General features: G+C 40.4%; 1 protein-coding gene across 4 annotated transcripts in view; it reads left to right on the top strand.

Annotated features, from left to right (window-relative positions):
- The window catches only part of TRPM3 (transient receptor potential cation channel subfamily M member 3), a 272,291-nt gene that overhangs the window by 191,833 nt on the left and 62,844 nt on the right, over nt 1-17,614 (top strand). For all 4 annotated transcript variants that reach the window (XM_048290665.1, XM_048290663.1, XM_048290664.1 and 1 more), the window contains exons 9-11: nt 6,622-6,694; nt 14,652-14,752; nt 16,559-16,693. In XM_048290665.1, coding sequence (XP_048146622.1) covers nt 6,622-6,694; nt 14,652-14,752; nt 16,559-16,693 — 309 coding nt within the window. The remainder of the gene's footprint in view (nt 1-6,621; nt 6,695-14,651; nt 14,753-16,558; nt 16,694-17,614) is intronic.

The raw sequence follows: 17,614 nt of genomic DNA, 5'->3' as shown, positions 1-17,614 counted from the left end.
TTTCTGAAGGTCTATTTGGTATTCACTGCTCTCAGGTAAAATAGCGTTACCTGACTTTGCCTCTAGGAGCTCAATGCGATATCAGCATGAAGGCAGAAAAACAAAAGAATTAATGAACTACGTAAAGCTAAACTGGCCCTGCTGAGCCAGAAACTGTGTACAAGAAAAGGAAAGAAAAAGTAGTATGTCAAACAAGGATGGAAGAGGTTATAAACAGAGAGCAATGCAGTTTTAAAATAGGTGGTTTTGGTAGAGTCCAAGGTCAGATAATACTTTCCTTCTGCTTCCTCTCCTGCCTCCTCCCACCTTGCTTTCTATCCTGCTGCTCTTCTTTACTCCGTGTTCTTGGTATTTACTTGTTTTCTACCTGCTCTGTCTGAAAATTAGGTTTCTGCTCTGCTGGACTGTAATTATTGCTGGCAGCTATCACAGTGTGCTGTAATCCTGCTTGCAGAGAAGGTCCGTTTTGGCTCAATGATTTCCTAACACATTTTCCTAGGCAGAATGAGGATGCACCTAGTTTATTTTCCTGGAAGTTAATCCTGTTCACATTAAAATAGTTCAGTGAAATCTGCAATGAGGTAGAGGGCAGACCTTCCCAGGTTTTTGTTGCTGGGTTTGTTTGTTTGTTTGTGGTTTGTTGGTTTGTTGTTTGGCAGGGGAGGCTTAGTGGGGGGCAGGGGAGCATGTGTCTCTTCCTCCTTTGAAGGGTAAATCTCATGCATTTTTCTCAGGAAGGTTTTGTGGAGGGAAATGAGAGGTAGGTTGTGATAACAAAAGTTTGACTGTTGGGTTCCAAGCACCTCCACCTGAAAGGAGTCCAGCTGCCCCCAGCTCTGAAAGTATCTGCTACTGTACTTTGCAAGTAGATCACTATGGGCACACCAAAAGAAATCAAGACATTTAGCAAGAATCCAGAGGCTGCCTATCAACCTCTTTGCAGCTTGTTGGGCAACCTCTACTGATGATTCATTTGCCTGTTTCAGGTATGTCTGTCTGAAGATCTGTCTCTTCAGTGCAGTGCAATACGATTTCGTGTTTGTACAGATTGCTAACACCAGCTTCTATTATATATGTAAATAAGAAAAGAAAACTATTTGTTTAAAAATGCTTTCTGTTGGAAGTCACAGTTGCTCACTGAGCTGACTAAGAAAATTACCTGAAAAAGTCATTTCAAGCCTGTAAATAATGTAAACACTGAGGAAAGAAAGGAGGAAATCAGCAAAAGACCATCCCCAAAATACCTAATCGGGTGGCAGCGGAACAGAAAAAAGTGTTATTTTAAAATCATTTAGTTTAACTTCAACAATTGAAAATACCAGCTACAGAGATAATAATGTGGCCCAAATCCCTACAGGAAAAAAAAAGGAGTACTTGATTTTGTGGTTTTCTTCTTTGGATGTAAATTGGGTTTTGGCTCAAAAGAAACAGCTGAGTAGGCTAAATGGTAGTTTTACTCTCTAATACAATGCTTCTATGAAAAACAGGAAACATTTTCATAGCTACAATGTGAAACAGAGCAGGATAGAGAAGATTTCTTCTTAAACCAATCTTCCCTTTTTCACAGCAATACAGAAAAATGTCTAGTGGTAGTTTGACTAAAACTGCAGCTCTTACCCCCTTGTTTCCTTTTGGCATGTAAGCAAGTGCTTAGCATATATTACTTTTTAACACAAGCATCTTGGGGTTTATTATTTTCTAATGAAATGTCTTGGATTCTATATGCACACCTTACTAGGTTGTTCTTCCTTCTCTATGTTTTTTCCACTAAAGTTGTCCAGAGGGTGCAACTCAGCAACCGGCTTAAAGGGTCTACAATAGGTAGGTGGAAAGCTCTTGGGCACTTTCTCTTCACTGAAAGAAGAAAGGCTTTTACTTTTTCTTAGCAATGAGTTATTAAATGGGTTTCTAAGTCTTTAATTTTCCATTATTTTTGCATCTACTGAGATGGAAGACATTCATCCAGAAAGAGGTAGCTGGGAGTAGAGCTTACTGACCCAGATATTTTCCTTTAGCACAGCATGTTTTTTAGTGTAGTAGCTTCTGTATCCCATTCTAACAGGGCTCCAGCCAATGTTCTCTTATAACAGCACCAGTGTGTTGCTTATCAGTTCTCTGCAGACATTCACCCATGAGTGTACTTGTGAGTAGCACTGGCAGGTTGTGAGATACGTTAATGACTCCTGGAGTTAGGTGACTGTTGGGGTCTCTCCCCCGCCGTGTAGCCCTGGGAGAGGGGCCCTGAGGGCACAGACACGGGGTTTCCCTGCCCCTGCTCAGCCTCGTTCCCATTGGTTGGTTTGTGTTCCCTGCACGGGCAGAAGGACCCTGGGGTCCCATGATTGAGCAGTTCCTCAGCAGAGCTCTGGCCATTCTCTGGCCAGAGCTCCAGCTGGAGAAATAAACATCTCTGAAACATCTAGCAAGAATCCGTCCATATGTATTTCCTTTCCATGGGACACCTGGTTTGGTATATGCATGTTGCAGTATCCCCACTGCAACAGGTGACCTCATTGCAAACATAAAATTCTTACCTGTTAACTCGGGAGAAAGAAAACACCAGAACAAGAGGTCTCCAGCAAAACAGTCAGGTTTTTAAGACCTAAAGATATTGGACATTTCTAAGTGTAAATTCTGCATAAATACTTCAGGACGTGTCTGCATTTCTTCATGCCTCTGACTACAGAAATTAAGGTTGCTATATGCATTTTAAACCTTGCATGCTTGCAGAAAAATGTCTTTATCAACCAGTCAATATCTGATGCAACATAAAAAATCTCTCAGTGTCAAGGAATAACCATGAGAGGCATCTGTGCTGGAGGAGAGGTGGCCACCCAGCCAGCTGCTATGGATGGATAGCTCCAACAGCCCTGTGTCTGCAGATGTATATAAAGTGGTTAATTCACACTCAGGTTTTCTGCTGTGTTCTGCTTTTCAGCCCAGACTGTTTTTTTGGGGTTGGTGCTCTGTTCTCACTGACAGCTTCACACAATAGGATTAGCTTCAGTCGCTCCTACTTGCTGAGGATCTGCCTGGACAAACATCCAGTTACCTCAAACAGGAGGGGTGCATCTGCCACAGAGAGAAAGCAGCTGTGGACAGTGATGGTAAATATAAACCATAGGAAGAGGCTGGACATATCTGTTTACTGTCTGAAATATTCTGTGCATTCAGAAAAGACCGAAGTCCACAGTGCCAGCTGAGGCTTTGAGGTCCTAAACTCAGAGCATTTGGAAATTAAGCTAGCATTTGGTTGAGAGCCAGCTGAACATAAGCCAGCAGTGTGCCCAGGTGGCCAAGAAGGCCAGTGGCATCCTGGCTCTTATCAGCAACAGTGGGGCCAGCAGGACCAGGGCAGTGACCATCCCCTGTGCTCAGAACTGGTGAGGCCACACTTGAGTCCTGTGATCAGTTTTGGACCTGAAGTTATGTCAGGGGAGGTTTAGGTTGGATATTAGGAAAAGGTTCTTCACTGAGCGAATGTTTGGGCGCTGGAACAGGTGCAGGGCAGTGGTCACAGCACCAAACCTGACAGAGTTCAGGAAGCATTTGGATGCTCCTCAGGCATATGGTGTGACTCTTCTGCATTTCCTGTGCAGGGCCAGTAGCTGGACTCCATGGTCCTTGTGGGTCACTTCCAACTCAGCATATTCGGTGATTCTGTGAGATGCTGAGGCATGTCCAGAGAAGGGCAGCAGAGCTGGGGAAGGGTCTGGAGCACAGATCTGATGAGGATCAGCTGGGGGAGCTGGAGGTGTTTAGCCTGGAGCAAAGGAGGCTCAGGGGAGACCTTATCACTCTCTAGAACTACCTGAAAGGACGTTGTGGTGAGGCAGGGATCAGTCTCCTCTCCCAGGTAAGAGGTGACAGGGGTGGAGGAAATAGCCTGAGGTTGCTCCAGATGCAGAGTTGGATTGGATATTAGGAAACAATTCTTCACTGAAAGGCTTGTCAAACACTGGAACCAGCTGTCCAGGGAAGTGGTTGAGTCACCGTTACTGGAGGTATTTAAAAGATGAGTTGATGTGGCACATGGTTTAGTGGTGGAATTGGCAGTCCTGTGTTAATAGTTGAACTGGATGATCTTAGAGGTCTTTTCCAAACTAACAAATTCTATGATTATGTGATTGTAGGAAGTATCATATTTTTCCTTGGTTCTGTCTGAAATTCTAATTTGATCTCAGACATGATCCCAAAATTATAATTCTAGTATGAGTCTGAGGACTCCTTCAATTTCCATTTTTTTTCCACAATTATTTTTCTTCTTTAATTTACTACTTTAATTATGCTAGGCCTCTTAAAAATAATAATAAAGCAGTAGTTGATGTGGAAAGACAGCCTTTTTATTCTAATGTAACTAATTTACATAGTTCCATTTTATTTTTAATACAGCAACATTTCATTCTGCTGAAGTGGGTTTATTTTTCTGATGCATGCAGAGAGGAGGGTTGAAAAAGAAATTGGAAGTTTAAGGTTATATGTAGTCCAATACATGAAAAGTACTTTCTTTAATTTTCCTGTGGTGATAAGCTGTTCAGTGCTTGCAGTTTATATGATTACTTTTTATTAAGTTGGGAGTTCACTGATCATGTGCTGGTTTGAGATGCTGTTTGTTCCACCTCCAAACTCCGTTGTCCAATGTATTCAGTCCCCATTGTGCAGACTGCCTCACCTGAGGCTTTAAAGACAGAGGAGGACGTTTTGCCATTTCATGCTACCCCCAAGTTTGTCTTCTGTGGCATGGGAAGCTCATCATGACCATGTACAGCAGAAGGTCTGATCTCATCAGCTCACATACTGATTATGGCTTGAGATGAGACATACATAGAATTGTGTATTTCTACTCACATTACCTGTGGGCAGACTGCCTGCACTGCAGGGAGAGCTTCACTGCCAGTCATTGAGGAAATAGAAAAAAATTAGGAAAATTATCATGCAGCCTTTCTTTACAAGAAAGTAATCAAACCCTGGAATAGGCTCCTGGAGAGGGGCTTGATTCTCCATGCTTGTCGTTGTTTAAGAGGCATTTGTACAATGCCTTTAATACTGTGCTTTAACTTTTGGTCAGCCCTGAAATGGTCAGGCAGTTGGACTAGATGATTGTTGAGGGTCTCTTCCAACTGAAATAATCTATTCTGTTACTATTCTATTCCTATTCTAATTCTATTCTAATCTTATGACATTCTGGAGTTGTGGTATGGGGATAGACATCAATTAGTTTGCCAGAAGTATCTGTAAATTTCAGAGAGAGAAAAAACTTCATTAAAGTATCATTTATGATTTGTATCAAGAACACTTTGAAGGGTCAAACTAAGTCTAACTTGGAAATAGTGTACTTTAACTGGGGAGGTTGCCTAATGTAAGTAACTTCTTACATTAATTGTTTTAGACATCACCTAACTCAATTGACTAATTGAGCTAAGCCAGTTTCCTGTTACTTTATCCAGTTTGCTTTTTAGCCTCTAAGATGCTACTACTTTCACTGATGCCAAAGCCTCCGAAAGTCCTGGAGCTCTAGGATCAAATGAAGGTAGAATAGGTGCTAAAGGAGGGCTGCATTGGATTTCCTGGGATACTCTCTGCAGCACTTTTCAGCTGCCAAACTGAAGCATATCACTGAAGTTCTGCTGTGTCCTTCAGACTTTGTTTATCTCCCCCTGTGATGGTAGACGTACCTGACGTTTGCTCTATATCAGATGCTGCTGCAGTTCAGTGCTGTATGAGTAGGAATCTAGGAACATGGAAACAACATACATTGCTTAATGTGAATTTAAAATATGTTTATGCAATTCCTAATTAAAGGTGTCACTCTAAAAAAAAGGAAATGAGGCAGTCCATACTTAGAGAAGAAAAAACAGATAACAAGCATTCAGATCAAAATGATGATATAGTTTTCATGAGTAAAGGAAGGCACTAGTAAAAACTGCAATCTCTGTTGCCTCATAAGAACCAGAGGTTCAAAACCAGCTATTGCTATGGCAACAAAAGGAGCAAGGGGATTTACACTTCTGTATGTTTCAGTGCAGTCTTAACCAAGAGTGAATCTGGCTAGAAAGAACAGCTGCCCTATATTAATTCTTACTATTTATGAATTGTGTATCTCGCCTCACTGCCTCAAAACCTTTGAGTGATAGGTCATTGACCATACATGGCTGAAGACATTCCTGGACCTGTTAGAAACATAATTCTTAGATTATTTATCTAACTCTCTCCTATATAGAGTTTAGAGGTTTCTAATATCACTTGAAAATATCTGTTCTGTGCCATATGCCATCAGTTAGGTCCACACTCATAATATACCTAAATCTTCCTTGTAATCTATTGGGAGCATTTAAGTCTAGTGTCACTCTAATACAAGAACATTTCTTCATCTCCAATTTCAGCCTGTGACACTGAACACCTTTTTTCCATATGATCATTAATACAATTTCTATCTTATCAAATTTTATGTCACAAAAAATACTGTATGTTAATCCTATTTAATAAATTTCTCATAAAGTGAATAAAGATTATCTCATAGCCATCAGGACATTTTAAGATTCAAGTCACGCTGCCCTGATTTAAGTTATTTTTTTTTAATTACCCTGGTTTCAATAATTGTATTGTCTTTTAACATTGCAGATCACAGTTTTTCGCATGGGATCAGAAGGACACCAGGATATTGACTTAGCTATCCTGACAGCACTACTAAAAGGTAAAAGAGTTAAACTCCACAGTGAGTCTATATCAATCCAGTTTGTGTCTCTGATGTACTGAAACCTGCATTTATTGACAGAATCTATCAAGATGGTAAACCTATACTGTGAAACTGAATTTTTGCATCTTTCTCTATCTGCTTTATACAAATCCAGCTCTTTCTTTAATGTTTAAATAGCTACTGCTTTTCCTTTCTGAATTTTTGTTTCCCACCCACAATCACTAATGTGTCACAAGAAACATCGGTGGTGACCCCCACACCAGTTACTTGAGAAGATTAGTATTCACAAGAAGACAGCCAAAGAACTACTCAGATTGCCTTGGTAGCTAGAACTTCCATTTAGATAAAGCTGGCTCTATTGTCAAAGTAAAATGTTATCTGTAGTCATTCCTAGGAAAGTCTGGAAATAGTGTGAGGCTCCTTTCAGCCTCCACTTGCAGAGTTAAGAACTCAGCTATTGGGGTGGTTGGACTTTTTGTCTTAAACTTGGCTGGTTGCTACATCTTCCTAAGCCATTAGAGGTGGCATTTATGCTCTTAAAAGGTTGTCTTAAAATAAATTTGCTGTTGCTACAGTTCATTATAGACCCTGGTCTTGCAAACATGCCGTTTAGCTTAACTTCCTTCAAAATATTATATTATCTAGTACTTTAGTATCTGCTTACAAATACAGAAACAAGTGAGATTTTGAAGGCTCTGAAGCACATTGAACTTCCCAAATGAAGGATAACTCTACTAAACAAGAACTGGGAGGTTCTAGCCCTCCATTTGAATGGTATTCCCCAAAAAGGGATTTTCACAAACTGCATTTATCAATCACCAGGGTCATCTTTTTTCTGTCTGGACTGGTTTGTGCTATGTAATACCATGCTGATTTAAAAAAACAGAGAATAAGACATACCAAACAAATTTAAAGTCCAGCCAGAGAAACGTAAGGGAATGAACTTCCAAAGGTGACTGGGAAAAGTTACGCTTCATGAGGCTCTTTGATATTAGCTGTCAGCATGGTATTGCCACCCCCACACCTGAATAAGATAGTACAGGTGTGGGAGACCTGAATTTGAGTCACAGCAGAAAATATAATAGATTTACTGGATATTCAAAAGGTAATGGGACCTACTCCTGTATGTTTCAGGGATTAGTTTTCTTCTCAATTTCTTCCTATTCACACTCACAAAAGCTGTGTGAAGAGAGCAGGCCTGAGTAACTTTCATCTAGCCATGAAAAGTAGCATTTTACCTTCTGCATGATTTTTAATCCCATTTTAAAAGTTTCACTTCAAACATTTAAAGCAAAAGTATGAAGAAGAAAAGTAAACTAGTGCTGGCCACTTCAAAAGTATCATTGAAAGCTGACAGCTATCAACAAAGCAAATGAGCTAGAGTTACTTTGCTTCGGTAGTTTTTGTTTCTTTAGGTTTCTGTAGTATTGCTTTCTCCACTTTTTTAGATAATTTCAATCAAGACACCAGTTGTTTGTCCTGCAGGTAACATGACTATTTTGCTGCTACTAGTTTGAGGTGTGTTTTAACTACTTACATAATTAAACCTCATGGCATTTGGAACATGTTCACACAGAAAAAATATAAACCAAGGTGACGAAAGAAAAAATAAATCAATTCAAAACAAGGATCAAGAATTGTATCCATCACCAAATTTCTCTTTTTGGTCCCTTGGAAATAATATAATTTCAGGTTTCATTTTTATCTTAAATATAACTGAATCTTTTATTGTCCTCAGTGTGAAGTTATTCTCTTCACATTTATTCTTAAGACAATCCCTGGAAGTACTGCTCTTGTTTTCTATTGATAAGGCAAAGAATGCCTTAGAGTTGTGATTCCACTTTTTCTAGATGTATTTTCAAGGTCTGTATCCCAACATAGATCCCTGGAGTCTTCTGAAAACTGGCTCTTGGAAGCTGAAGAAAATAAATCACAGGCCTGTGAGGGATTGTTTTCTATTTGAAATGTTCTTTTGCAGTATTTACATGAGCAACTGTTTTGAGGTTGCAGTCTCAGTATATGAGTAGTCCTCCCTGATCTGGAATATCCATTTTGCTGTGCCTAATTGGTGCTGTTGGCCCCTTAGTAAAATAAAATTACCTTTCCTCTTCATGTTAAGGGTGCAAGTCATCATAAGGACGTTTTTTTAGCTCAGGAAGTGCCTGGATCTGTGTAAGTACTTTTGACATGTCCTTTCATGCTTGTCTGAGAATATTGATTTGAAAATCTGCTGATGGCAGCAGCACTTGTTTCTTGCTCGAGAAAGAGCCAGACAAACTAAGACTTACACCTCATCTTCCCTGCTCCTCAGGACTTTCTGATTATGAAGGTATTCAGTGAAGATCAGATTCACCAGGTGCCTCTGGTCCATAGAAGCCTCCTGATCACAAGGCATTTAACAAATACGTGCAAAGATGAGATCTGTTGTCTCGGCCAAGTCAGTTGTCCTTATTTACACCCTGTCCTTGTAAAAGTGTTCTGGCCCACTTTGAAAGAAATACTGACTTTCTGTAAATGTACCTCATTAGCCTGATGGATACTTGGGTTTTTCATCAAAGTCTAAGGTAGCAATGCTGAACCACTTGTCTATTGATTCTTAATAAATAATTTATTTGTAATAAGTAAAATAAATTTAAATTATTTTTTTATGCTGTTGGAATTTACATGATGTTGGAATTTTCATGCCATTGGAAACTTACTTTCCACAGTTGCCTGTCTCTAAAATTAAAGAAAAGTAATAATTATAATAAGTAAAATAATAAGGAGATTTGAAGCCTGGGTCTGAGTTATCTTGAAATTCATAAATTTAAATTTTAGAATTAATTTAGTCTTCCTACTCTTCAGTACTGTGTGAAAAAAGGGGCAGCACAATGTATGAAACTGGTGAGTGATTACCAGTAACTTTTTCTCAGTCTTCCTGATGAGGAATTTGCTGCTCTTGATAGTGCAAGAGGAACATATCAGCTAATGACCCATCCCACCCTGGTGTGAGTGATTTGGTCACGGTGGAGGGGGACAAGGGTTTGGAAACACAAAGTGTCATTTCCTATTTGCTGTGTAAAAGTTGTGATGAACTAATCTCTTTTTAAACCCACACCAGACACACTGCCAATTCAGGAGCTTTCCTGGGCAGCATATTCCACACACCCCAAACTCAGCACCGCATATTATTTCCTTGTTTGTTTTCACTTGTTTAATCTTGTCAGCAAGATCTGTCTTTCTTGGAAGTGGTCTTCAATAAACTACAGAATGGCATCCAAACTCGTTATCAATTTACATTTCATGGATGTCACAACAGCATATGGTTTGCAAATGCTTTTTTTTTTTTTTTTTAATGTTGAGAGACACAAATGTGGGAAGTAAGTTTCCAAAGGCATGAGTTTTAGCAGGCAAGTTTATCAATGCAGTTTAACTGTTTGTGCTCTCTTAACTTGAACAGTTGGAACTCACATTGTAATGGATTTTGTCCTTTTGCAGCTGCTAGCAAAGCAGAAGGCATATGACAGGGAAGTTAAAGACGGCATATGGAGATGTTCTAAAAAAATACTTGTTTTGAAGTGGCATCAAAGATCCTAGTTCACGAAGCTGTTGCAATGTCTGGAGCAGACTAGCACCAGCCGTGGCTCAGATGGTGCTCCAGAAGCCTCGCCAGTGCTATTGTCAGCACTGGGAAAGAGGTGCTCTGTGGTATGAGCATGTAGTGATATTACTGCCATGTAACCCTCTGAGATGAGGCTAAAGCAGAGGTGATGTCTCTGCATACTTTCCAGCCTGTGAGTAAATCATGATTCATGCTCACTGAACAGCCATCATGTAGTATCAGATGGTCTGGGATAGTCTGCCAGCCATGAAATCACAGGCACAAAAAGGTTTCAGAGTTAGGTCAGATACGTGGTTAGCGCACCTATAGCTGTTTTTGCTGTCTGCTTTTATATTATCAATTGGCTTCTTAAATGCCAAGATGATTCGTAGCAAATGCTGTGGAAACACAGCCTTTGCACCAAAGAGCTGCTGAAACAGAAGACAGCATCAGACCTGCTGAGACACAGAGCAAAAAGTTAATTAGGATTGCTATTTTCCTAATCTATTTCTTTTCTTTAGATGATGATTCAGAGAGGACACTGACATGCTTGGGTGCACTTTGGAAATGAGTGTCCCACAACAATTTCTGTCTAGGTAGATCAGTTTTGTGTCATTTCAGCTTTCCAGATTCCTGAGCACCAAGATCATGGGCTATTCCAGAAGAGTCCTTCAGGGGTTTACGTTGGTCACAGTAAGCTTTAGCTGGTATATAAAAGCCTGTAGTAATAAGTATATAAAAGCTCTTCAGTAATCCTGCAAGTGCACAACACTCACTGTCTGATGTGTACCCAGGCTCACCAAAGATACAGTGTTGAGTTTATGGTCCCAGGCTTTATCACCAAGGAGTATTGCATTTTTGGTCCAAGATATTGAGTAGAGAATGTGACTTTTTACCAGAAGAGTCTATGCAAGATACCCAAGCAGTCCTAGGTGGCAGCCTAAGAACAGAAAATTAACATCTGCATGAACTAACTGCTGTCCCAGCAGTCTATCTATATCCAGAGATATCTATACCAAGTACTGCCAAAACAATGAATTGCATCCCAAAAGCAACTTTTCTTCTAGGAGCAGATGAAAGGAGGGGTCACAGTACAGATGCTGTCATAGACTTAAAACATTCTTTTGAGGAACATATCCTACAATCAGCCAGACACTAGAATTTACTAGAGTAAATATTATAGAGACATTGGTCATATTACTTAAAACATTATTTAACGCAATAAGTATGATATGGTAATTAAAATAATGCAGTACAATAGGTTATTTACTGTACCTTATTTCTTTATTTCCCAAATATCTTTGGCTTTGATTTGGGTGCATTAAAGTGGTGCTCATGAGTGAGATGCATCCCCAGAAAGATCACTTTTTGGATTCTTCCTACTGACTCAAATCCATGTTCTATGGCACTGAATGCAGTCAAGGAAATGATTGAAAGGAGACAGTGTCTTAAGAAGGCCATCTCCTGTTTTTTCTGGGAATTTTTCTATATATGAGTGGAAACATTCATACTTCTTAATACTGGGTAAAATTCCACCTACCGAATACTTCCTTTTTCATGTGAGACAAAGGCCATCAGTTCTATCCTAGAATAAAATCAAGTAAAAGGCATCCACAGCCCGTATGCTGCTCTGTACAAACATTTATAGCTTTGATTTTCCTTCTCCTCCTAAGTAACATCAGTGTTATCCACATTCACCTGAAAACACCTCAAGGAAGACAGGAAAGAGGAGAAGGAAGCAAGGGCTTTCCAGCAAGAAACTTTACTCTGGAAGCACCCATCCCACCAAATGCACCAGAGGCCCAGCATGCACACCTGTACTTCCCAGTCTACACCCTAGCTGATAGACTGGTTCAGACGTGGAGTACAGCATCCCCTTGAGAAACCACACATGCCCTTTGACTGCCAGATATCTGCAGTGCTCTGTGAGACAATGAAATCAAACATCATGGCAACAAGCACTGAGAAGAGCATCAGCTCTGGGACTGCACATGCACCCACAGGAAAGCTTGGCCACTGCTGGCAGCCTTAAGCACAGTGAAGGGAGATGGGAAGGACACAGGCTGGACCATGGCTTGCTTTCCCCTCTGCTCAGTATTTGCAGCAATGAGCATGCTCAAACAAAACAATTTTGATGAACAGATGAGCAGGCCCTATGCCAGCTGCTCTTTCCTGTGATCAAATGCACCAGAAGACCCTCTGTTCATCTGCCAGCTGAATCTTTCCTAAAGCGTGAAAAGGCCCAGGATTGCTAGGGTCAGTTGACACAAACTGGAGAACACTCCCTGCTAGGGCTCAGAAGTTACTCATCTGGAGCCTCAGTGATTTAGCTTGACCTCTGTCTGAAGTGGGGGCAGTGTAAGTAGCCCACTTCCCTCCCCAAGTCCATCTGATCCACTCTTGATCCAAATGGTTTCTAACTAGACGGCACCCCTGGCTACCCAGACTGTAGGCTGTGGGAGGAAAATCAGCAACTGGAGCTCCCTCATCACATGTGCAAAATGTTGTCAGGCTGTGGGATCACTGTCACTGCCCCCCAGTTTTAGAGTTCATCCATGTGCCTCCTCCATGGCTCACCAAAAACCTTACCTGAGCACCTGGTAAAGCTCTCACTTCTCCTGTAGGCACATGGTTGGGGGAGATCTGATGAGAGGATCTCTTGTTTGCATCAGAAGGGGGAAGAACATTATTTGCTCTCTGTGTTAAACTTACATTATCATATTCTCTGCAGGTAATTTTGTTTTCTGTTTTTATAAATAAATCCTGGGATGTTGAAATGTAGCAACATTTTTGCCTTTTCCAAAGGTAAATATTTTCTGTTCTTGAATGCTGTGTGTTGCTTGTGTAAGAAACTCCAGAAGTTTCAGATGTTGGCATTCCCCCTGAGGTCTCTTGTGAGAGCTTTTGTCTGTGTTGTAGCACATAGCAATGAGAAGTTGTGTCTTATGCAAAGGGGCATTCCTGGTACTTCTTAGCCACAGAAGTCACAGAAATATTTTCACTTTTTTCTTCCTCCTTTATTTGTTTCAATTCTGTTTTGTTCCTGCATTGTTCACCTTTTTATCTGAGCTCATTTTTGTATGAATGTGATTTGGATGATTCACAATCCACTATCTCCCAAACAATCCCTGTAGGTATCGACAAGTATTTGGCAATGTCAGCAGTGAACTGACTTCAAAGTTGAGAGTTATGAAATTAAACTACAGGCTAGGCTTCATGAAGGTTTTCATTAAGGTCTTCATAGAGAATTTCAACAGCCAGCTTTATGTTTTCCTTGCCTCCAATTTCAAAGTCCACTTTCAACTGGAGAGCGTGGGTTTGAATAGTACAGAAATGGGGACAGAAATGCTTTGAAGTAATGAAAAGCTGTTACTTATGCTCACTCCATTATATCAGTATAAGAATTAATAAAGACACAGTAACAGTAGAGGTATGAGTTCTTTAAAAAATAAGCCTTTATACAATCACCTAACCACTGCAAGCAGATATGTAGTTAAAAGTCAAAGGGCCCTTTATTTATTTAGTGGATTAGTTCATTCAGGCCAGCTCTCCCTGTGACACTGAAGCACAAATGCTGTTTTATTATTGCAAATCAGCTGAGAACTGTGAAATATTAAAAAAGCACAGCAGGACAGGAATGTCCCACAGTGTCCATTAAAACTGCAGGGAAAAACATACCCTCTCTTCCAAAAACAAACAGCTCCAAATCCATCTTATCATCCACATAGTTTCTGATTTAGTTTGGATGTATTATACCTTGACACCAGCTTTATAGAATGCTTTCTTACTTGGATATTTCATACGTGAAGGGAAATTTGTCCTACCAAGACCCCTCAGTACAAACGGGGGAGAAATTCTATGCTTCTTACCAAGCGGAAATGCATAAGATGCCAAAAAAAGCACAACTACTGAAATGAGGGGTGTCTGTATGAGTTGAATCTACTTGTAATTGCTAGAGGCACGTGTGTGTGTGTGTGTGTGTGTGCGCTCTCAGTGATATGTGTGGGGGTGTGTGTATTCCTGCAGCTCCATCTGTATCTTGGCTTGTTCTCCTGCTTCCTATCCAATAGGAGGGAAACCAGTTTAGTCCACCACGAATTCCCTCTTCTGATATCACCAGTATCTGCTGTATATTGAAGGGGAATATAAGGAAATAATTAATGTTTAGAAGACAATCTGAGAACCACACATCCAGATTTGAGAACCAATTTTTTTTACAGGTGCAATGGACAGTTTGGTTTTGTTTTAGTATGAGATCAGCTGCAGAAATGACATGGACATCTGTAAGACTTTTCAAGAAGAGGAATTACCATGGAATTATGAGCGTAATGTCTTATTTCTTTTTTCTCCCTGCACCCCTGTCTGTATACACAGGAGCTAACGCATCTGCTCCCGACCAGCTGAGCCTAGCACTAGCCTGGAACAGAGTAGACATCGCCCGCAGTCAGATCTTTATTTATGGGCAACAGTGGCCGGTACAGTATATATATATATATACACACACAGCATCTTCTGTTGAAAACGCTTTGAACCCTCCAGAGTATTAAATCCATTCTGTTGGCAATGGTGGCTTTAGTGTGGCTTAAAACACACTGGGTCCTGCCAAACACATGGTTCCCAATCACAGCTGCTGAAGGCAGGCACAGTTGCAGAGATGGTAATGTGTTCTGTTGTCCAAGGAAATGGTGACATCTAGCGATGCCTTAAGAGTAGGAAACCATACCTCTGAAAAAAACGGGAAGTACCAGATTTATACCACCAAGCATGATTCTGCAATCTGAGAAAAACAAGTGTACAGCCGTGTTTTAGTGCTACGCTATAAATTCAAGGAAAGTCAAAGCATCTTTTTTCTCTTCAAGCAGCATGCTTTTGTATGCAAATACTGAATTTAAGGTTATGATTTGGCATAAAAATATGCCACACAGATGTTGGAAGTCAGGTAGACTGCAGGAGCTGATCAGCAGTGTCGCTGCAGATGGGCTGTGGCTCCAGACCTCAGGTGGTGTTAAGTTTGTGCCCACTGCTGTTCTGCATCTATCTGCCTGCTCTATATCTGTCCTATTCTGTGCTCCAGTTGCTCCCCAGCTAACACCATTCCCAGGGAGCACCAGGGGCATAAATTCTCTTCAGGAGTGGTAGGGCTGTAAATGGAGGGGCTATTGAACACTGTGTCAGGCAGAGGAGGAGGAGTCAACTCCCAGATTGTGCTGCAGCTTTTACAGGGACAGAAGTCACCCAGAAAAAAAAAAACGAGAAAGCCTTGATCTTTACCTTTATCTCCTCAAAGCCCAACTTATCTTGTCTCAGAAGTTTCAATGGGACCACAATAGTCATTACTGTGACACTTGTTTCATCACTGTCATTAAAATTTCACATGCTGTCATTACATGAGCATTTACAATTCCCCATGGAAAAATTATAACAATGGGAAGAGCTTCTGTTTAAGTATCCTTGCTTTAAATGTAGCTTTCTGCAGCTTGCTGCCCATAAAAGCTAGTACAAAAATCCTTGCCTTTGCAGTTATGGAGTGAACAGGACTATTTATTTTGTCTATGATATTGTGCATCGTATCATTTTGACATGTATGTCAAAACGTAAGAGAGATTTTAATGGCACTAAACTGGCCTTACTGTTATCTCTTCATCACCACATCATAGCAAAAATTTGCATAAATTCTGCAAACTGAAATAATTTTGCAAGCTAAAAGCTGGAAGGATGAGGTAATTTCTCATCATTCTAACTCCACCTGACCTACAAGAGATAAGAAGGAGGGGTTTTGTGTGAGTAGACCTCTTGCATTTGGGCCTTCAAAGGAATGCAAATTGTGAAGCTATTTCTGTTTCCTGGGTGTTCAAATTTCCCTGAGTTTCCACACCACAAACAAAAGAAAACTCTAGAAAAAACAGAACTAAAGTGATTTTGTGTGCCCATAACAAATAAATCCAATACAAATAAAATATTTGACAGGAAAAGAAATAGCAATAATAATGACATGGTGAATAGGGTGGAGATGTGGTCACCAGTTTTCTGGGTTCCAGTTCCTTTGTCCTAATCTGTTTTTCCTAGAGTATGTTAACTAGCACTCTGATATTAATTTTTGAAATGCAGCCCTGAGTCAGAAAAAGCTGTTACAGATTAAAACCGTGATTTTCCCATTTCAAGCATAGAAGAGCAGCCCTCAGAATTTTGTCAGGATTCCCTGCTTGTGCTAGAGTGACTGAACCAGCTGGATGCAGCCTGCCACGCCCAGGAACAGCTTCAATTAATCACTTGCTTTGCAGGTGGGCTCCCTTGAGCAAGCAATGCTGGATGCACTGGTGTTGGACAGAGTGGATTTTGTGAAATTACTCATAGAAAATGGAGTAAGCATGCATCGTTTTCTCACCATCTCCCGGCTAGAGGAACTGTACAATACGGTAGGGCCAACCTAAGGCAAATTTTCTGTCTCTATATTCACTGTTCTAGCTCCCACTTGTATTGTAATGACATGATGATGATGCACAAGGCAGTCAACACCTGCTGCAGAAATTTTTCAGTAGTCCATATTGTCTCTCTTGCTTGTCTCTCATATAATGTAACATGTTGTGTCTTGCCCACATAATCTGCTGTATGGATTTTGTAAGACATGAACTAAGCCCCACACAGTACCAGCTAATTGCTTGTCATTGTAATTCCAATGACAAGCCTAAGATTTAGGCAGGTGGCATTGGCTGGAAGACACTAACTGGCAAGTTAGGACCATACAATGGTGTTATATGACTCCTGACAATATGGTTTCAGAAAAATCATCCAACTCTTAATCAATCTCTGTTATAGTGAAGGATTTTCCCATGCCCTCACTGAGTGTTCCAAAAATTATACCTTCGACTTTTAAAAACCTGTTTGCAGGTTTTTAATCCTTGCCATTAAAATGAATAGAGAACTGCACAAGTTCAGTTTGCTTCTGAATTCTCAAATGCAAAACACATTCCAGCATTCACCCAACTTAGGTAGTAGTTCAGAAAGTTCAAACTTCCTATGTGTTATGAAAAAAGTCTTAAAGCACTGTCTAGTTCTTAGAATTCCCAGTTTTGTGTGTGGGAGAAAGTCTGTGATATGAGCGTATCTCTTTTCAAAAAGTTTTTCTTCTGCCAGGTTGTTCAAAGCCCTTGCCGTCATAAGCTGCCACACTGGGCTGTTATCCAGAGGTGTTGCACACTGATGGTGACCAGAAGTCAGTCTTGCAAAAATATCAAACATGAAAAGAATTCATTAGATTTGGGCAAAATGTAGAGAAACAGGTATCCATGTCACCCTAGAGACAAATTCCCATCTGATCTTTGATCAGCTTACACTTT

Source organism: Corvus hawaiiensis, chromosome Z (genome assembly GCF_020740725.1).
Source record: "Corvus hawaiiensis isolate bCorHaw1 chromosome Z, bCorHaw1.pri.cur, whole genome shotgun sequence".
NCBI classification, from domain to species: domain Eukaryota; kingdom Metazoa; phylum Chordata; class Aves; order Passeriformes; family Corvidae; genus Corvus; species Corvus hawaiiensis.
The sequence above is the reverse complement of the archived record's forward strand: the minus strand, read 5'-3'. Positions and strand labels throughout refer to the sequence as shown.